Source organism: Fulmarus glacialis, unplaced genomic scaffold, assembly GCF_000690835.1.
Source record: "Fulmarus glacialis isolate BGI_N327 unplaced genomic scaffold, ASM69083v1 scaffold16224, whole genome shotgun sequence".
NCBI classification, from domain to species: domain Eukaryota; kingdom Metazoa; phylum Chordata; class Aves; order Procellariiformes; family Procellariidae; genus Fulmarus; species Fulmarus glacialis.
This window is the reverse complement of record NW_009208849.1, coordinates 7,046-23,649: the sequence shown is the minus strand read 5'-3', so window position 1 is coordinate 23,649 and position 16,604 is coordinate 7,046. Positions and strand designations below refer to the sequence as shown.

Sequence of the window (16,604 nt, the reverse complement as noted above, 5' to 3'; positions counted from 1 at the left end):
CTTTTGGGAGGAAATACAAAACTAGAAGTAAACTATTCAAAATATTTGTAAAAACATCAATGGCTATTCAACAAGTAACAGGTAGCCCAATTCAGAACCAATAATTTCAGGTGGCTTTATAGACTGAGAATATTTAAAGTTGCTAAACATTTCTCCATAACAATGCTAAAGTTTTAAGTTTGAACCACTTTTCTCAATTCTTTCATCTGAACTTCAGATGTTGCAATTTATTGCCTGAATTCTTGATAAGCCACAAATTTGATCACTAGGAAGAGATGCAACAGAACAAAGGCAGAGAAATTTGGGAGGTGACAAAAAAGAGTGGGGGGGAAGACAAGCATATTTCCTAACAACCTTTGAAGTGGTCTTGTCAGTGAAGTAATACAAGACACCATTGTTGGCAGCACTTGTTAGCTAAGGCTGTCCCTTGTAAATAAGCTTAGCAAGTGAGAGAGAGGAGCAGACGATGTACCTCTATTAGGTAACTATTTCCAAAGACACAATATTTAAGCGGTAAATATTGAGATAAATCAAATTGGGACAGAGCTAGCTTTATCAGCTTCTCTCACTAATAACTGGATTTATGTATCCATATCTTTCCATTCTCATACACTCATTCTGTTTTTCGTACCCATACTTCTACACAGGATAATTCTACACAGGATAACAGTGACACTGACTTACTCTATCATCTACAGTTGCTGTATTTTAATACATTATACCCAAATTGTTCAGCAGCAGTAATGTTCACCTTCTGTCAATCAACTGGAAGTACCATATTTGTATTCTAATCTCAAACTATATAAGCTGGATCTTCTTTTACAAGATAACTGAGCTTGAAACACCCTACTCTGGCTTTGTACGAAAAATAAACAATTTAAAGTATTATCAGGTAACTAGTTTTGAATCACTAACTTTTGAAAATGCATAATACTCAAAATAACATGCAAACACAGTTTAGGGACAATTAGAACAGAATTAATGAGGTAGTAGATCTAATACAATGGATTATATACAAATAACTGAACAGACGAAGAGTCCGCTTCTCTTAAGGCAGTGTTTTCCAATTTATAGAAAGCATTACAGGCTAGTAGGCAAATTAAAAAAGGAAACCCATGCATTTTCTTGGGAATTTAAATATATTTTTCTTCCCAATCAGGATGCAATCATGCTGGATGTTTAAAGAAAAACTATAAATTTGAGGTCTAAACCTACAAAATAATCCTGTGCTATCATTAAAAGCAGCTGTGCAAACACAGCCACATTTAAAATAATTTTCAAACACTCTCACTGGCCTTAAAAAAAAAAAAATCTTTTCTGTACTTGTGATGTAAGTAATCAGCATGCTCTCCTTTTACTTTATAGAAACATATTTCTATTAAATTTTGGCATAAAATAAATGAAAATACAAAGCCCACCAATAAAAAAATGTTTTCCCTCTCAGCAGTTAAATAATTTTTCCTATTCCTAAGGAAAAAAAGTGTTGTCTAAATTTTATTTTTTATATTGTTGACCATGACAAAGCAAAGGCAGTAGGTAAGTTTAAATAATCAGCCTTACAGATGAAATATAATCATTTTCCATCATTTTTGAGGTAAGAGGAATAATGAGAGAGTCCTTACACAGCCTAAATGACTCAACACTTTAGGGAAAGGCAGCTTTGCTCAGTACAAACCATAAAGAATATCAAATAATTTGTGGGAAGTTTTATGAATTCATGCAAGAGTTTTCAGATAGTATCCATAATCTTTTTTTAAAAAAAATTACTCGTACAAAACTTTGAAGTAAACCAGGAACTGAAAAATTCACAGGTGTTATCACACAGAAATGATTATAGGGTAGTGCAATTTTAACACACTTTCAGTCACAGAGATCTTCCTTCTTTGATTGCTCCTGCTGCGAAATGTGCATTTTTTAGGTTTACATCTGCTAGGTTCTTTTGAGTGTGGCAGACCATCACAATGGCTTATTAATACAGATTTAGAAGAGACAGACTAATACCAAAGACCAGAGTCAGGCTCCATCTGGAGAGCTAAAAAGTAGGTGGACTGGTGATCCATGAGCCCAAGATAGCTAAGTGTAGACAAAAGATGAGCCTGATCAGGATTATTAGAAGCTATCGTGGGTGGCAAAATGGCAGAAAGACAATTTCAGACAGTGACGTTGCAGTGGCATTGTAAGTCAAACTTGGTCTTTCATTGTGTTACTAACTAACAATATCAATTTATTCTTGTTATTTCTGTTTCATATCATAAATTAAATCTCAGAGCTGCTCTTAAAAGCATTTTGCTCCTGGAAAATAGCATGGAGTAAAGAATCTGGCTCTATATTTCATCTGCATTTGATTGTCACAAATAAAGGGGGGAGGGCGGGCATTTTTAACACATTTTTAAAGATCGGTGTAGACATTTATTCCAGCCATATGACAAAATTACATTTAAACCTCCTAGAAACTTTACATCAACAAATAAAAACTCGAAGAAAAAGAAACTGTGATATATTCCAACAAATTCAAAGGAAATAATGTGAAAATATGCCCAAATACTATGCATCAAACCTTGGCCAGCTACAGTAAAAGCCCTGGCGACAGCTGTTCACCGGGAGAAGGAATGAAACCAACTCAGTAACAGGCACTTTGCAAACCACATAATGCCGACATAGGAAACAACCAGGACAACTAGAGGATTAACCTGTTCTTTTATGTAAACTCTGTATCAAATAGTCTCAACAACTTGCTTCCCAATGGCAACCACAAGAATACAATTACACATGCCATAAGGCAGGAAACTCTGCATTGGCCTACATTGTTTCTTAAACAGAATCAGTAGTGAAATACTGGACAAAAACACCTGCCAAGACCAGCATTTTCCAGGAGAAAATCTACACAACCCCTAGGACACAGCCAAGAAATAGCGATTAAGGCATCCAATGGGGGAAACGCGATCATATTAGTAGTAGACCATTTGCATAACAACAACAAGATTAACAAAGAACGCTAATACTGCTTATCCAGAAACTGTCTTTATCACCACTTAAAAAGCAAGTCTTCTCGATGACACAACAGGCTTTCCTCACAAACAAACAAACAAAAAAATTAGCCACTTTCCTTACATAGCTATCTCATCATTTGATCACTACCCACCCCTTTATCTGCTTTCCCACATAAGGAGGGCATTACAAACTGCCTTAAGCACTTGTTATTAACACTAATCTTTCTAATCCAAATACTAGATTATAATACATATTAAAATATCTAAGAGATATGTTTATGTATATATATAAAAATAAATAATACCAGCCTCACGTGGAATGTTCCATTTATCTAAGATACATAGGTAACAAATTTTAAGACAGCAATGTCAACAAAAGGGCATTCGGCAACTTGTTAAATCCCTTTAAAAAAGCAAGTCCACATATGCCTCAAAAAAAAAAAACCAAAACAAAACTCCGCAATAACAAAAAAACCCACCAAAAAGCTGTGATTCTCAGAGTGAATGAGAGCATCTGATTTGCTCATTCTAAACTTATGTAATGTTCCTTTCCAGAGAAGAGACCAGATGGACTGTGTGGAGGGAAAAAGAGACCGCTCCTTCCCTTGGGAGCTAAGGTCCATCCTTCGGGAAAAGAACACCCCAGGGACAGCAGTGCAGCACAGGCCAAAGGATGCACACACAAGGAGCTGGGAGTCTTCCTGCAACTCACGCAGTAAGACCGAAAGATTCAAGGGAATGAAGCAGACAGCCTGACCTCAAAGGTGAAAGAATGCACACCCTCGGAACTAGAGGCAACCAAGAAGAGCATTCTGCAACACAAGGCAATTTTATTGCCCGAAGCCAATGTTGTAAATACACCAAGAACACAGGCTGAATATTGTAGAAACATTTTTGTATCTCTTTTCTCTTACACAATTGCTCTGAACTTCCATATTGTAAAAAAAAAAATTTGTCTACATTTTATTTTAATAAAACCTAGTTTCTGGCTGTTTGGTTTTAGTTTAAGTGACTTTAGTCTTCTTTGGGGACCTCACCACCAGGAAGATCTACACAGATCTACTACTAAGACTCAACAGACTCCAGGACGTTCTGCTTTTGATAACCACTGTGTCAGTCTGAGGAACACTTTTATTGAACAAGAACATTCTTAAATAAAGGGAAAAAAAAAAAAAAAAAAAAAAAAAGAGCAGCTGTGATTGCTTGCATCATATACAAACTTCTTCCAGTACCACAGTGGTTTCAGACTTCCACAGTGGGATTCATGTCATAACTTCCAGAGGTCTACAATGCAGACTTTTATTATTCAATGCAAAATGCTGAAGTACAGAGAGATGTGAAGATAAGGCTGTCAGAAATAGAGAAACCTGCAAGTTGGGCTTAATGAATTAATAGTCTTTGGTGTAGGAAGGAAAGGAACAAGAAAAGGATTCGTTCTGGGAGGCAGGGACATAAAAACCTTCTGGCATCAATCACACAACATTATTCATGGTTCCACTGTGGCAACTGCCTGATGTGATCCTGGCTATATAAACAGAGCAGTAATGTGTACACAAGTGATTTTGCTCCCATGATGGACATCAGTAAGTCTGGCATTAGACTACTTGCTCCAGTTTTGGCACAGATAGTTTAAAAGGTACATCAAGAATCAATGACCTGAAGTCCAAGAAATCCAAATGGAAATAACTTCTCTGGAGAACAAATATTTCTGAGCGGCGGTAACTATTGAAACAAACTGTCCAGGGAAGTGGCAGCTTCTCTGTCAGTTAACTGTTTAACTGGAGATCTCAAGTCTTTTGGAAAACTCTGCTTCAGCCAAGCACTACTTTTATTTCAGTCAAACATACATAATTTCACTCAGCAGAGAAATAATTGGATGAAACGTAATGGCCTATTCTATATAGATAATAACTCTCAATAATTGAATGGTCCCTTCTCACTTTAAACTCTATCAATCGGTGACAAACTAGGTTTTGGAATTGTGGAAGATTAAATTACAAAATTTAATGGACTAAATTATTTGCCCATATTAATAATCAAATTTATATTATTTTAAAACTATGTTTTAAATAATGTTTACATTATTTCCAAAGAATTGAAAATTCTTACTAATTTTTCCTTTTACTACAGTACTATTTTCAAAGGCTCATGCTTTACTACTGATGTTCACACATGCAGATCTCAGCTTTTTTGGGAAAGAGATATTTGTTTAAGGTGGTATATTTAGTTAATTCAACTATTTTCTTATGACTGCTTACTAACAAGACTCAAATTGCCATTGCAATCCTATTGGGAACAGAGTTGTAAATATAACAGGCTTACAGACAGATTTTACTGAATTTTTAACACTTCCTGGATTAATTTTGTTCACCATGAACAAAACTCATACAGAGTGTTTGTGTGTAATACAAAAGGTACTTCAACAATGGGGAGGCCAGAAGATCAACAACTGAAATTCCAACACATCTTTGAACAACATGATAATGACAGTGTAATTAAAGGTCATTTCTATCTGAAATACTCTGTTAAATTCTAACTACAAGAAGTGACTTTTCAGAATGACAATTAGTCCTGATATTAAGATATTACCCAATTTTAAAGTAATTCCAATTATATAATATCCCAATGATCAATGTAACTTATATTCTAGTATTTATGAAAGGCACAATCAGATGCCTAAAATAAATATTTTTAAGGTTTTTTAATGGTTTTGTTATATGTACAAGTATGCACATACACGCATATGTAGATAGATGCAACTGAAAAGCAACAACTGGCAGCCAGGATCCAGGTCTTCTGATAAAAAAAAAAAAAAAAAAAATGCCAAGTTAAAGGGTCATACTCTAAGTTGTAGTGACAGAAGCTGGATATATACTTTATGTCCCATGAAATACAAGTAACAATTTTATGTTCAGGCTTCAGACATGACATTTTAGCCCACATACCACTAATTTATCCTAAGAGATTTTTAAGCAGTGTATCAGTAGTTTACTTAATCCATAATCTTTACAACATATATACAGAATCAACTAATACAAGTACCTTTCCTGATGACCCAAATCCGACAGAAATTCATCAATGCGTCCTTGCAGTTCACTTCCTTCTAGATTTTTCAACTTCTTCAATTCACTCTGGAGGAAAAACCAAAGTTCCTTAGCCCCATTTTCAATCCTCCTCCGCAATATTTCATGGTCTTTTCCAAGGCCTCCTATTTAAGGGGCGGGGGGAAAAAAAAAAAGGCATAAAAGCATCAGCACCTGTAGCTGAATTACTTGTTAAGAAACGAATATATTTGGGATACTGAATACCAAAACTTGTTTTAGAAGTAAAAGAAAATCTACCAACCATCTCCTGTCCGCTTCTTATAGTTTTCTATCTGTTCTTTGGCCTTTAAAAGTTGCTCCTCTAAAGCATGTACCTTTCCTGCAGCTGGTCCCTGATCAATGGGACCATCTGGTATCCTAGGATATAGAAAAGAAAGAAATTATATGATTTATAAATATAATTGTTATTTGATAAATTATTTGCATTAACAATTCAGCTCTCTTCCCATGTTTGTTCCATACTGTTTTGCTGATAAGCCTTCTTGGCATTTTCTTAAAGCCAGAAGAAATTAAACATATTAACATAAAGAAAGATGTTAAAACTTCAATCCCATAGGAGAAAAACAGTGCATAACACAGCTGCAGCACACAGATTCAACCTGGTGTTAAACTGTGCTGTTTACAAGACTTCCACTCATTGACAAGACCAGTCCTAGGCTTTACTTGTGAAAGCAGTATTTGCAGCAGCTTAACTCACTTCCTGTGAGAAACTGGAAAACCGTGACCATTTGTTGGACTGACTGGCACACAAGCAAAGCCTAATTGAGGGATGTGTCTTAATAAGACTCATGTTCTGGCTACTTTTATATTCACACATGAAATACATTCTGGTCTTGAATGCTGGCCATATATTCTTAGAGGACCAGAGCTCCAGCACTGGAATTCCACTTTTAAGTTAAGTCTTCCTGCATCCACAAGATGATTTCAATGTATTTTCTGGACTCAGAAGAAGATCCTAGCTTCTTAAATGTACCATCACGATAAATTTTTATGACCACTCTGGCATTCTAAACTGCTGGTCATCTAAAATAGCACTAGAAACTCTAACATCCATTTGTGAAATCTCTGCTATGTGAGCACAGGAGAAGTATGGAAATATGTATCCTGAAATCTATAAGCCATAAATCAGCTCTGAGGGTATTACTGAGGTTTGCTCATCATCGCAACTCGAACCCACATATTAATAAACTGAAATTATTAAAGTATAGATATTAGATGCTATCTTCTATTAGCCTCACAAATCAAAAATTAATGCAGGGAAAATAAAAACCCCTTTCATCTCTAGAGAAATGACACTTCTGGTAGATCCAAGCATTAAAAGTTATTCCACCTTTTATACGACTTTTGTAAGAGCTGACCCTGAAAAGGAAAAAAGGAAGCAGATGTGTAACAAAAAGTCTTGAGACTGTAAGGAATACAGAATTCTTGCAGAACATGAAGATGATTCTTCATTCGTAATGGAATATGAGCATAAAAAGAAAGGGATATTCTCTCCACACACACGTACACAGAGTTTCAAGGTACCATACGGGAAGATGCCTTGCCAGATGAAAGATGCCTCTAGCATAGAGAAAATAGTGGTTAGAGGGAGTATCCTCACCCTAAACCAGAAATGACAACATTCTGAAGATCCTACTGAGATGTCATTAACTTTAATGTGTCTCAGATCTGGATAATTAAATACCAATAAAAATTTAGGAACTGATGAAAAGTCCATTTTCACTGGAACGTTTGAAGGGAATAAATACCTAATATGAGCATAAGGAAGGTATATCACACGAATCACAGCATTTAAGCCCCTTTTTTCAGAGGTGGGTAGGAAAGGTGGAAGAGGAAACTAGGTAGCCTGACAGAAATTTAGTAAAAAAATTCTGCACTCTTAAAACTCCCTATTGACAGCAAATTAGGGATAATTAAAGTATTGCAAAATATTTATTTGTGTTTTAAAGCTACCATGGTAAATAGAAAGGAACTATCAATAACTGCTCATATACATGTTTTTTTATGCACTGAGGGAACAAGCATGAAAAAACTGAGGAAAATATTCTGATCTTAAACACGTGCACTCCCTAAATATACTCCGTCTGTATGAACAATGTATTTGTGAATTTGTTTCTACAACAAATGCACAGTATGATACTATAATGAGATACGGTACTGTATCGCCATGTAAAAGACAATACAAACAAACCCTTAAAAAGCATACTGAAACATATTTGAAGTCTTGCACTAGTTTAAAACCACAAGGTTGAAATGTATTTGTGATCTGTCAAGTTGGTATCACAATTTGGATTGTGACAGGACAACTAACCACAAAATTACCAGGAAAAATGCAATGGCTTATCTTGTATAAGTCACATTCCCTAAAGGTAGAATTTGTGAAGAACAGTAAGGTAAAAAGATGCAAAATCATTACCATAGGAAATCTTCGGATAGCCCACACATTCTCTGAACATAAGGAAAGTCTGTTAAAGTAGCAATTACAGAATCCTGCTAAAGGACGGTTGTGGATGATATGAAAGAAGCACAATAATTCTGACTGATATAATTAAGATTTTAGAAGAGAAAAGTACATGCCATTTAACATTCAGCTTGCTTTGCCATACTGCAATAAAAATGTTTACTACATTTAGGTTGTTAGATTAGAGGAGCTAGGATGGGGGTGGGGAGCATTCTCCTAAGCTAGTTGTTTGGACTTTTAAAAATAACATTGTTTTTGGATAAAACTAAAATAACTTATCCTTTTTGCAGTTTTCTGTCTACATCTGTTACCTCATCAGACTTGGAATTACTGTCTTCCTCACTTTCATCCAGTCTCAAAATTAAGGAAAAGATTCTTCTCTGCAACCAGCACAGCTTGCTTGTTACTGCCCTCTACAAGTACATCAACTGAGTTGGAAATAAGGCAACATTTGAGGAAGAAGTGTTTGAATTAAAATCCTTATCTCTACTCATGGCATCATCTATGCAGATAACTTGCAGTGCAGAATATCCTAGGAATAGTGCATACTTATGATCTGCTGAAAAACATACACGTAAGTTTTCATACCAAAGTAAGTCCTGACAACTGACTTGCTCCTTAAAATTTGAGAAGTGAATTTAAACTAAGTTTATCTTAACTATGATGATTCTAACCAACAATAAAAGAACATGTCAGTAAGCATCTAGAAAAGAATATCCTTTACTTATTGCTATGACAACATTCTAAATTAAGTTATAAATATGCAATAAACAAAATTATAATCAACTTACATAGGCAGACATGATAATACACCAAGTGGTGGTGTACAGCAAGTGGTTTTGTTTGAATTATTTTTCTCAATACTTACAAGGTGTGATTTTTGCATGCTGTTTCCTACTATTTTATAGTAAATATAAATGATCGTTTCCATAATGAACTCATATCAAATAAAGATATTACTGTATAACTTTAAACGTCAAAAAGATTATGTTGTAGAGATAACCCATTTCTGCTTTGTCGTGGTTTAACTAGGCAGGCAGCCAGTCCCTTGTTTAGTAATCCAGCTACACTTAAAGACAGAAAAAAGAATTTTGTGTACATCATCCATATCACTGAGGCCATTTTCTCATCATCTTCAGGTAACATAGAGGGGCAATGGCAAAGTAGCAATCTCTAATCTGAATCTCTGAAGGCAAAAAGAACCACTCAAAAATTAATTGCAGTGACATTCAATTTAGCTGGAAGAACTGCCATACTGTGTAAAATAATTGTGAAAAATTTTTAAAACAAAACAAAAAAAAAAATTATAAAAACCATTCTAACCTTTTCCTATTTCCAAGGTATTTAAAAGGTTACACTAATTTATCAGCAGAAGGAAAAATGTAATATTTCATAAGTTCACACTCAAATCTCATGCTGTCATTTATATCTTTGAGTTTTTTGTATGGAGCTGGAAGGTTTATAACTAAATAAAGCCACATTATGATTGGCTTTTCTTCTTTCACTTTTTCCCCCCCCCCAAGAATAAAATGATGCTTAATTATTAATGACCACTAAAACATGCAAACAAACAAAAGGAATATAAGTTGTCACTTCACCTTTCTAAGTTAAAACCTCCTCAGTAAATAAAACTGAAAGAAAACACTCAATGTTACCAGCAAATAAAGAGTGATCAGCATCCCTTATCAATTTAAATCAGCACAGCCCTAATCAGTGCTGATTTATATCGCCTGAAGATGTGTCCCTTAATTCAGAATTGCACAAAAGCCAATAAAAAGAGCAGAGATGCGCACCATATAGCTCAGCGATTTTCTTCCCTCACACACTGGCCTGTGCAATAGACTCAGCTTCAAACCTGAGACACTTTAAATACACATGATAGAAAACAGTACTTTAAAATAATATTTAAATTTTTATCCAAGTCCCTTTCAATGCTTACTACAGGCTTACTGGGCGCAATAACAGCCCAGAGTAATTGATAGAAGTACTTTAATAGATTTGCTTATGATTAACCGGATCTTGAGTTTGGATTCTATCCCAGCCTTAGCGCCAACTACATTAAAGCAAATATAGTGCTCTTTCAAAACCAAAATCCTACCTCTTCTTTCTGAAGCTACACTCAGAACTACGAGAATGATGTCTAGAAATACTGGTGTTTGGTTTTATTTGTTTGATTACATTTTGCCCTTTTCCACTCCTGTTCTACTTTATAACACAGGATCCTATTCAGGTAAGAAACAGGTTATTGTATTTATTAAAAGAATTGCAGGTTCTACAAAATGTAGTATTTAATAGACTCTAGAAGTAAATATACATGGAATGTGATGTATTAGTAATATGAACACAATATGAATACATTTAACAAGATGCTCTATTTCCCTGAAGAGAACTCTGAAATTACTGGTTCCTATACTGCCAGGCTTATCTTCCAGGAGAGGATACCACTAATATACATACAAGATAAAAATTTGACTATCACCCACCAAGACACAAAGGAGCACATGCATACTATGAACCATTAATGTATTGCAAAAAAGGAAGTCTAGGACACAGATGAAAGCATACACGCAACTTTTCCAGTTTCCATTTAAGACAACTAGACATTACAAAAGTAGTAATTTTAAGCTCTCCTCCTCCTAAAAACCTTATATCATCTAGATGCAACCGTGACAGCCTTTAGCAGTCATATCATAATCCTACTAGTAAATAAAATGTTCAGGTAAAACTACATTACAGGCAAACAATGAAACAACATTATGTAATACTTTTGATTTCATTATTACTCCCTATCAAGCTTCCCTTAAATAACTACAAAAATTGTAGTAAAGATTTCCCTTTTTGCTGTGAGACCTATGACATCTGTCGTAAGTGTTCTTGAAAGGGCTCTTCCAATTCTACTGGACATAGAATAGTAAAATAACAATCTATAAAAAAACCTCAGTTTCATTACTATTTTGCACTAATGGGATCTAGGTTGCTTCTAAAATCAACCCAGATTTGCCCACACAATATTGTTTATAAACATGTAAGGACTATGGTAACTCTCCAAATCTCATTATACCACAATATTCATGCACATAATTTCTATAACTCAGGCAATACAAAACATCTTTAAATCCATTTATCTTCTGCATCACTAATATACATCTGTGCCTCTTTATAGCCCCCAAGTAAGGTTTTTACAAAGCATCACACTGGCAGAAGAAAAACTACAGTAACTTCTCACCTAAGGCTTTCCAAATGCACTGTAAAAAGGAAGTGGTGCCTGAAGTCATTTCAAGTCATCAGAAGCGCACCACAAAAGTGTACTCAGTTCCTAAAGGAGTATTTTTATTTCAGGCAATTTTCAAAAGATGTGACTGTTCCAACCTGCACTATTGCGAAGGTACATATTAAAGAAAAAGTATCTCAAAATAACCTCACCAAAAATTCTTACAAAAATATGAACTATTCTTAACCAAGTATTCTTAACCAATAATAAAAATTATTATTATTATTACTAATAATCAGAAGAACATGATGTAGTTTGTGAAATCAAACATACAGATGTTGGGGGGAAGGGCGGGGGGGGGGGAACAACCAACCAAAGACCTCTTACTGCCCTAAAACCTTAATTCTACTCCTCACGCATCCTATCTGAAAAGAAGCAACAGGGGAAAAATTACAAGATCAAATATGGTTTAAGTATCATACAGCAAAAAAGGGCTAAGCACGATTTTACAAAACTTTGTCACAGATATGACATTTCTCAACTTTTCAATGGTTGATTTTGCATGCACATAAGGTGTGTTTCATAAGGCATGTTTCTGGTTTTCTTTGTTGTTGTTGTTGTTGTCTTTGGGGATGAGGAGCTTCTACATAAATTGGCAGCAAAAGAGCATTCAAATCTCCAAGTGGAAAGATCACTTCTTGTCATTGCATGCTGGCCTTCAAGGATGGCTGGATGAAACTAAGCCCAGCCCAGCTCCTATTTTCAAGCATCCCAGTCATCATGACTGACACTTTTATCAGGTGAGAAGAAAGTCATAGAAATCACAAGAACCCATTAGAATGGGAAATGCTAGGCAATTGAAATGTATTGTATTGAAACGTATTTTACCATATAACTAAGGGCCCAATGCAATTGAAGATGAAATTACCAGTTTTCTCAAAATGGAAATTGTTACAACTTTTATTAAACTACTGAATTCTTGTAACCATACCTGCTTTCTGTCCCTTCCTCCCTGTCCTAACTAGCTATTATTCATGGCACAGCTAGATACTACGGTAATTTTCTACCACTCACAAAGTTTCTTTACTCACTAAGATAGATTCTGTTAACTCGGAGCTTTTTACCATCCAAAAGTTTTATCTAATTATGTCAAAATGCTTTAACTAGTGTAGTTAATCAGATGCCTGTTTATTGTTACAATTTTCCAGGTAGGCACTCTTGTCCTTTTTAAACTCCTCCCAAAGTAACCTTAAGTTAGAGTTATTATTGAAATATGCTGAAATTCATGGATTAGCTTAACCCTGTTGCGTGCCATAACATATTCTTTATCTTCACCGCAAAAAGCGTGTTTCTTTTCTGTTGGAATTAAAAAACCCTCTAGTTCTCCAGATATAAAATCTTAGTGGAGAAGGGCAGCAAAAACAAGTTTTTACCTCAGTGTAACAAAATCCAACTTGGCAATAGGGTTTACCTTTACGAACTACTACTGATGTAGAGAGTGTTATCTTAATCACTCGATTTCACAGCCAGTATCAGTAATTAGAGTTTTCAGTACAAAAACAAAACTTCTAGCAATTAAATCATATTCAAATAATAGTTCCAGTCTTTCTGCCTTTGATCAGTAAAGCCAAAAACAAATTATGTCTTCACTTTACGATGTTAACTGGAGCAAAATTCATCTTTTCTGTCTAATTCTAATTCAATTTCTGAAGTTAAGAGGTGTTTTGATTCTTTAATATATGTTCATAGCAGCAGTGATCTCTTCCAGGACACAGATACTGAATCCATGGACTGCTGGCTACTGCCTCATTTTAAATAGCCGTATCGCTACAAAACTGTAAATGGGACTATTTTAAAGCTAACAGGTTTTTTTAACACCACTTGTTCTATCTGGCAAACAAAGAAATGAGATACTGAAATTCTGTATCACATTTATGATTTAACACTTTAATGATGCAGATTGACCAGGATATTTCTCAAATTTATTTGTAAGGTTTCTACAAAAACAGTATCATGCATTTTGATCAATAAAAATAATGAAAAGGCTCTACATTGTGATACATCACTTCCCTCAAATCTAGTTCTTCACCAATGTCACATCACTTCCAGCAAAAAACTATGCCTGAATATCTTCCAGTCCCAAGCTGGCTCTTTTCTGGCCCGCACCGACTACTGAACCTGGAGATGCGTTGCCATTCAAACTGGTATTTAAAGTCATTTTATGCTTTCTCATGCAAGAGCTTCAGATTCTCCTGTGGTTACATACAGCCACTCTGAAGAAATATTTTTCAGCAACATATTCACAGAAAAGAAGCTGAACAGAGTCCAGTTAAGATAGTTTTGGATCACCTTATCTAATTCTAGAAACTTGCTGCAATTAACTGAAGCATAGAGAAGGAATGTTGGAATGTTCTATTCTAACATGTTTAGATTAGAACTAAACTCATGTTTTTATTTCTATAAATCGTGGAAAATTATCAACAGTATAAGCTATTATTTAAAAATTGGCAACTGAAAATTTAATATTTGTCTGAATATAGATAGGTTAGGGAAACAAAGAAAGGTGTTTAGAAAAACCATCACTGCCTAAAATATAGCTTAGCCTGTACCTATGCATCCCCTGTATCTACTGCCTCCTTCTTGAGAGGAAGAGAGTTCCCTGTCATCAGTAAAATCAAGAACATTTACTCTCTTCCAGTCACTGTGTAATTTGAACTGGTCGTATTTCAATGACTGTGCAATTCATCACATTACATTACCATCTTGGGAAAGGAGATAGAAGTCTATGTTAAAAGCTGTCTGTCTGAAAAGGTGAAAGAAAACACTTTAAATTGTAATTGTACCAATCTATAATGTAACAAGTAATTATAAAAAGGGAGATGATCCTACTATTTTACAAGTATTGCTACAGGTTTAGCAGCAAGGCAAGGAAAAAAAAAAAAAAAAACTTAGTTAAAAGAATTCATATAATGCAGAAGTCTACTGCAGCTCATCTTCAGCAAGTCCACATTTATCTTCAACAAGCTCTACAACTGTTTTCAGCACTTTTAAAACAAGCTCTTCCAGGTACTGCCAGCAGAAGTGTAGAAAAGTCACTAGCTGTTCTAATTGGTTTGAACGTCATAATAATTGCATTTGTTTGAAGTTGGCAGTGAGGAGTTAATCACCTACAGAACTTTGTTATCGCGACAGTAACACTTGGACAACAATAAATAATGACTATTAAAAAATGACTATATTAGACCAAAACTAAATGTACATTATTTGTTTAAAGGTTTTTGCAGTATATTTTCAGTTAGTTATAGCACTAGTTAAAACACTTCTCTATACTTTTAAATGTTAAACATGATTTTACAAAAAAAAAAAACCAAACAACTCTTTCAATTTAATTTTTTATATTTCTTATAACCATTTTCTGAAAAGCTTTTATTACTTTTAGATCCTACCTGAGAGATTCTGCCATCCGCCTTAAGTCTTCATTTTGCTGCTTTAAGCGTTCAAGTTTAGCAAGTATCTTGGATAATTCACGACTAGAGTGATCTGGATGCTCACTGTCTCGTACCAGGTGTCCACCAATATAAAAGAGTAAAGTTCCCCAAGCAAAGAGGATGAGCATAATCCAACGCCAGGAACCAGTCCATGGCCGCATTTTCAGAAGTTCAATTCACTCCAGAACTGCTTCTGCTCACAAAATAACAAACATTTTAAGTCCTTAGCATGTACAAAAGTGGACAATTCCAGTTCCTCTGCTTCACCACATTGTACCGGAGAAAAGTTATTCTCAGTATTTATCTTACTGCAACTCCTTAGAGAAGATCCTTATGGGGCTGTGTATAGAAAGCATTAATATTGCATCATTCTTGGTTTACATTCTGTGAAAAGAATTAAAAAAAATCTGAAATTATAATTCTGATACACAACAATATATTGGATTACAATTAAGCTAAATGTATTGTCATTAACATTCAGGAGTGATGACAGACAATGTTACTACTTTCGGTCAAGGAGAAAAAGAAAAAAAGCTTTTAACTTTCCACAATAAATATGCTGAGCTCAAGAATGAACCACATAAATAATATGCAATTAATTCCGGGTTTGCAATGGCTGGAAGAAACACTGCTTTTTCTAAGAAAATTATTTACCAATTCGTGTGTCATTTCACACATTAAAATAGTTCAAAAATCATTCTGTGGTAAACTTAATAGTCTCCTTTGCTATTGACAAAGAGCTTTTATTCAACTACAAATTCATCTTCATTTTTTCCACTTTTATGAACTCTCTTCTCCATTTTTATGACTCCCACCTTGTAACAGAAGAGCCATTCCAACAATATATTCTAACTGCAAGTAGATTGTCCTATTAGCAGTTGTAATACCAATTAAGCAACTTGCAAGCATTGCAAAGAGTGTAAGCACTAATTTCTAAATAAACAATCCATTGTATATCTTACTCTTAAATTTATAGTGGCCTCTGAAATGCCCATCTAAAATTAAACCCAAAATTTTATTTCTTGCTTAAAATAGCAAGACAACACTTCTCTCTTTACCCTTCCACTGTACATGCTAAAACAGATAAGAAGAAACACTGAACATTTACAAGGTAGAAAAGAGGGGGATTTCAAATAGAACCTATGTGGCACTGTTATACTCACACATTTGAAAATCAGGCATGACTTTAGAAAGCTAATTTTTTAGAAATATTTTTCTTCTGCTTTAAAACTATCAAACCCATTTTGACAAGTGTTATTAAAACTACAAAAATGCAAAAAATACTCTTAAAAGTAACACCTTTTCTCATCTAAAAACACAGCACCATTTTAAAAAAATGCAAAATGACCT

General features: G+C 34.7%; 1 protein-coding gene across 2 annotated transcripts in view; it reads right to left on the bottom strand.

Moving 5' to 3' along the window:
- The window catches only part of FUT8 (fucosyltransferase 8 (alpha (1,6) fucosyltransferase)), a 66,775-nt gene extending 51,360 nt beyond the window's left edge, over window positions 1–15,415 (bottom strand). Inside the window, exons 1-3 of one of the 2 annotated variants that reach the window (XM_009576656.1) lie at window positions 15,213–15,415; window positions 6,336–6,451; window positions 6,033–6,198 (exon numbers count right to left, since the gene is read on the bottom strand). In XM_009576656.1, coding sequence (XP_009574951.1) covers window positions 6,033–6,198; window positions 6,336–6,451; window positions 15,213–15,415 — 485 coding nt within the window. The remainder of the gene's footprint in view (window positions 1–6,032; window positions 6,199–6,335; window positions 6,452–15,212) is intronic. The other variant, XM_009576657.1, reaches the window with a different exon arrangement.
- Between the last annotated feature and the right edge of the window lie 1,189 nt (window positions 15,416–16,604).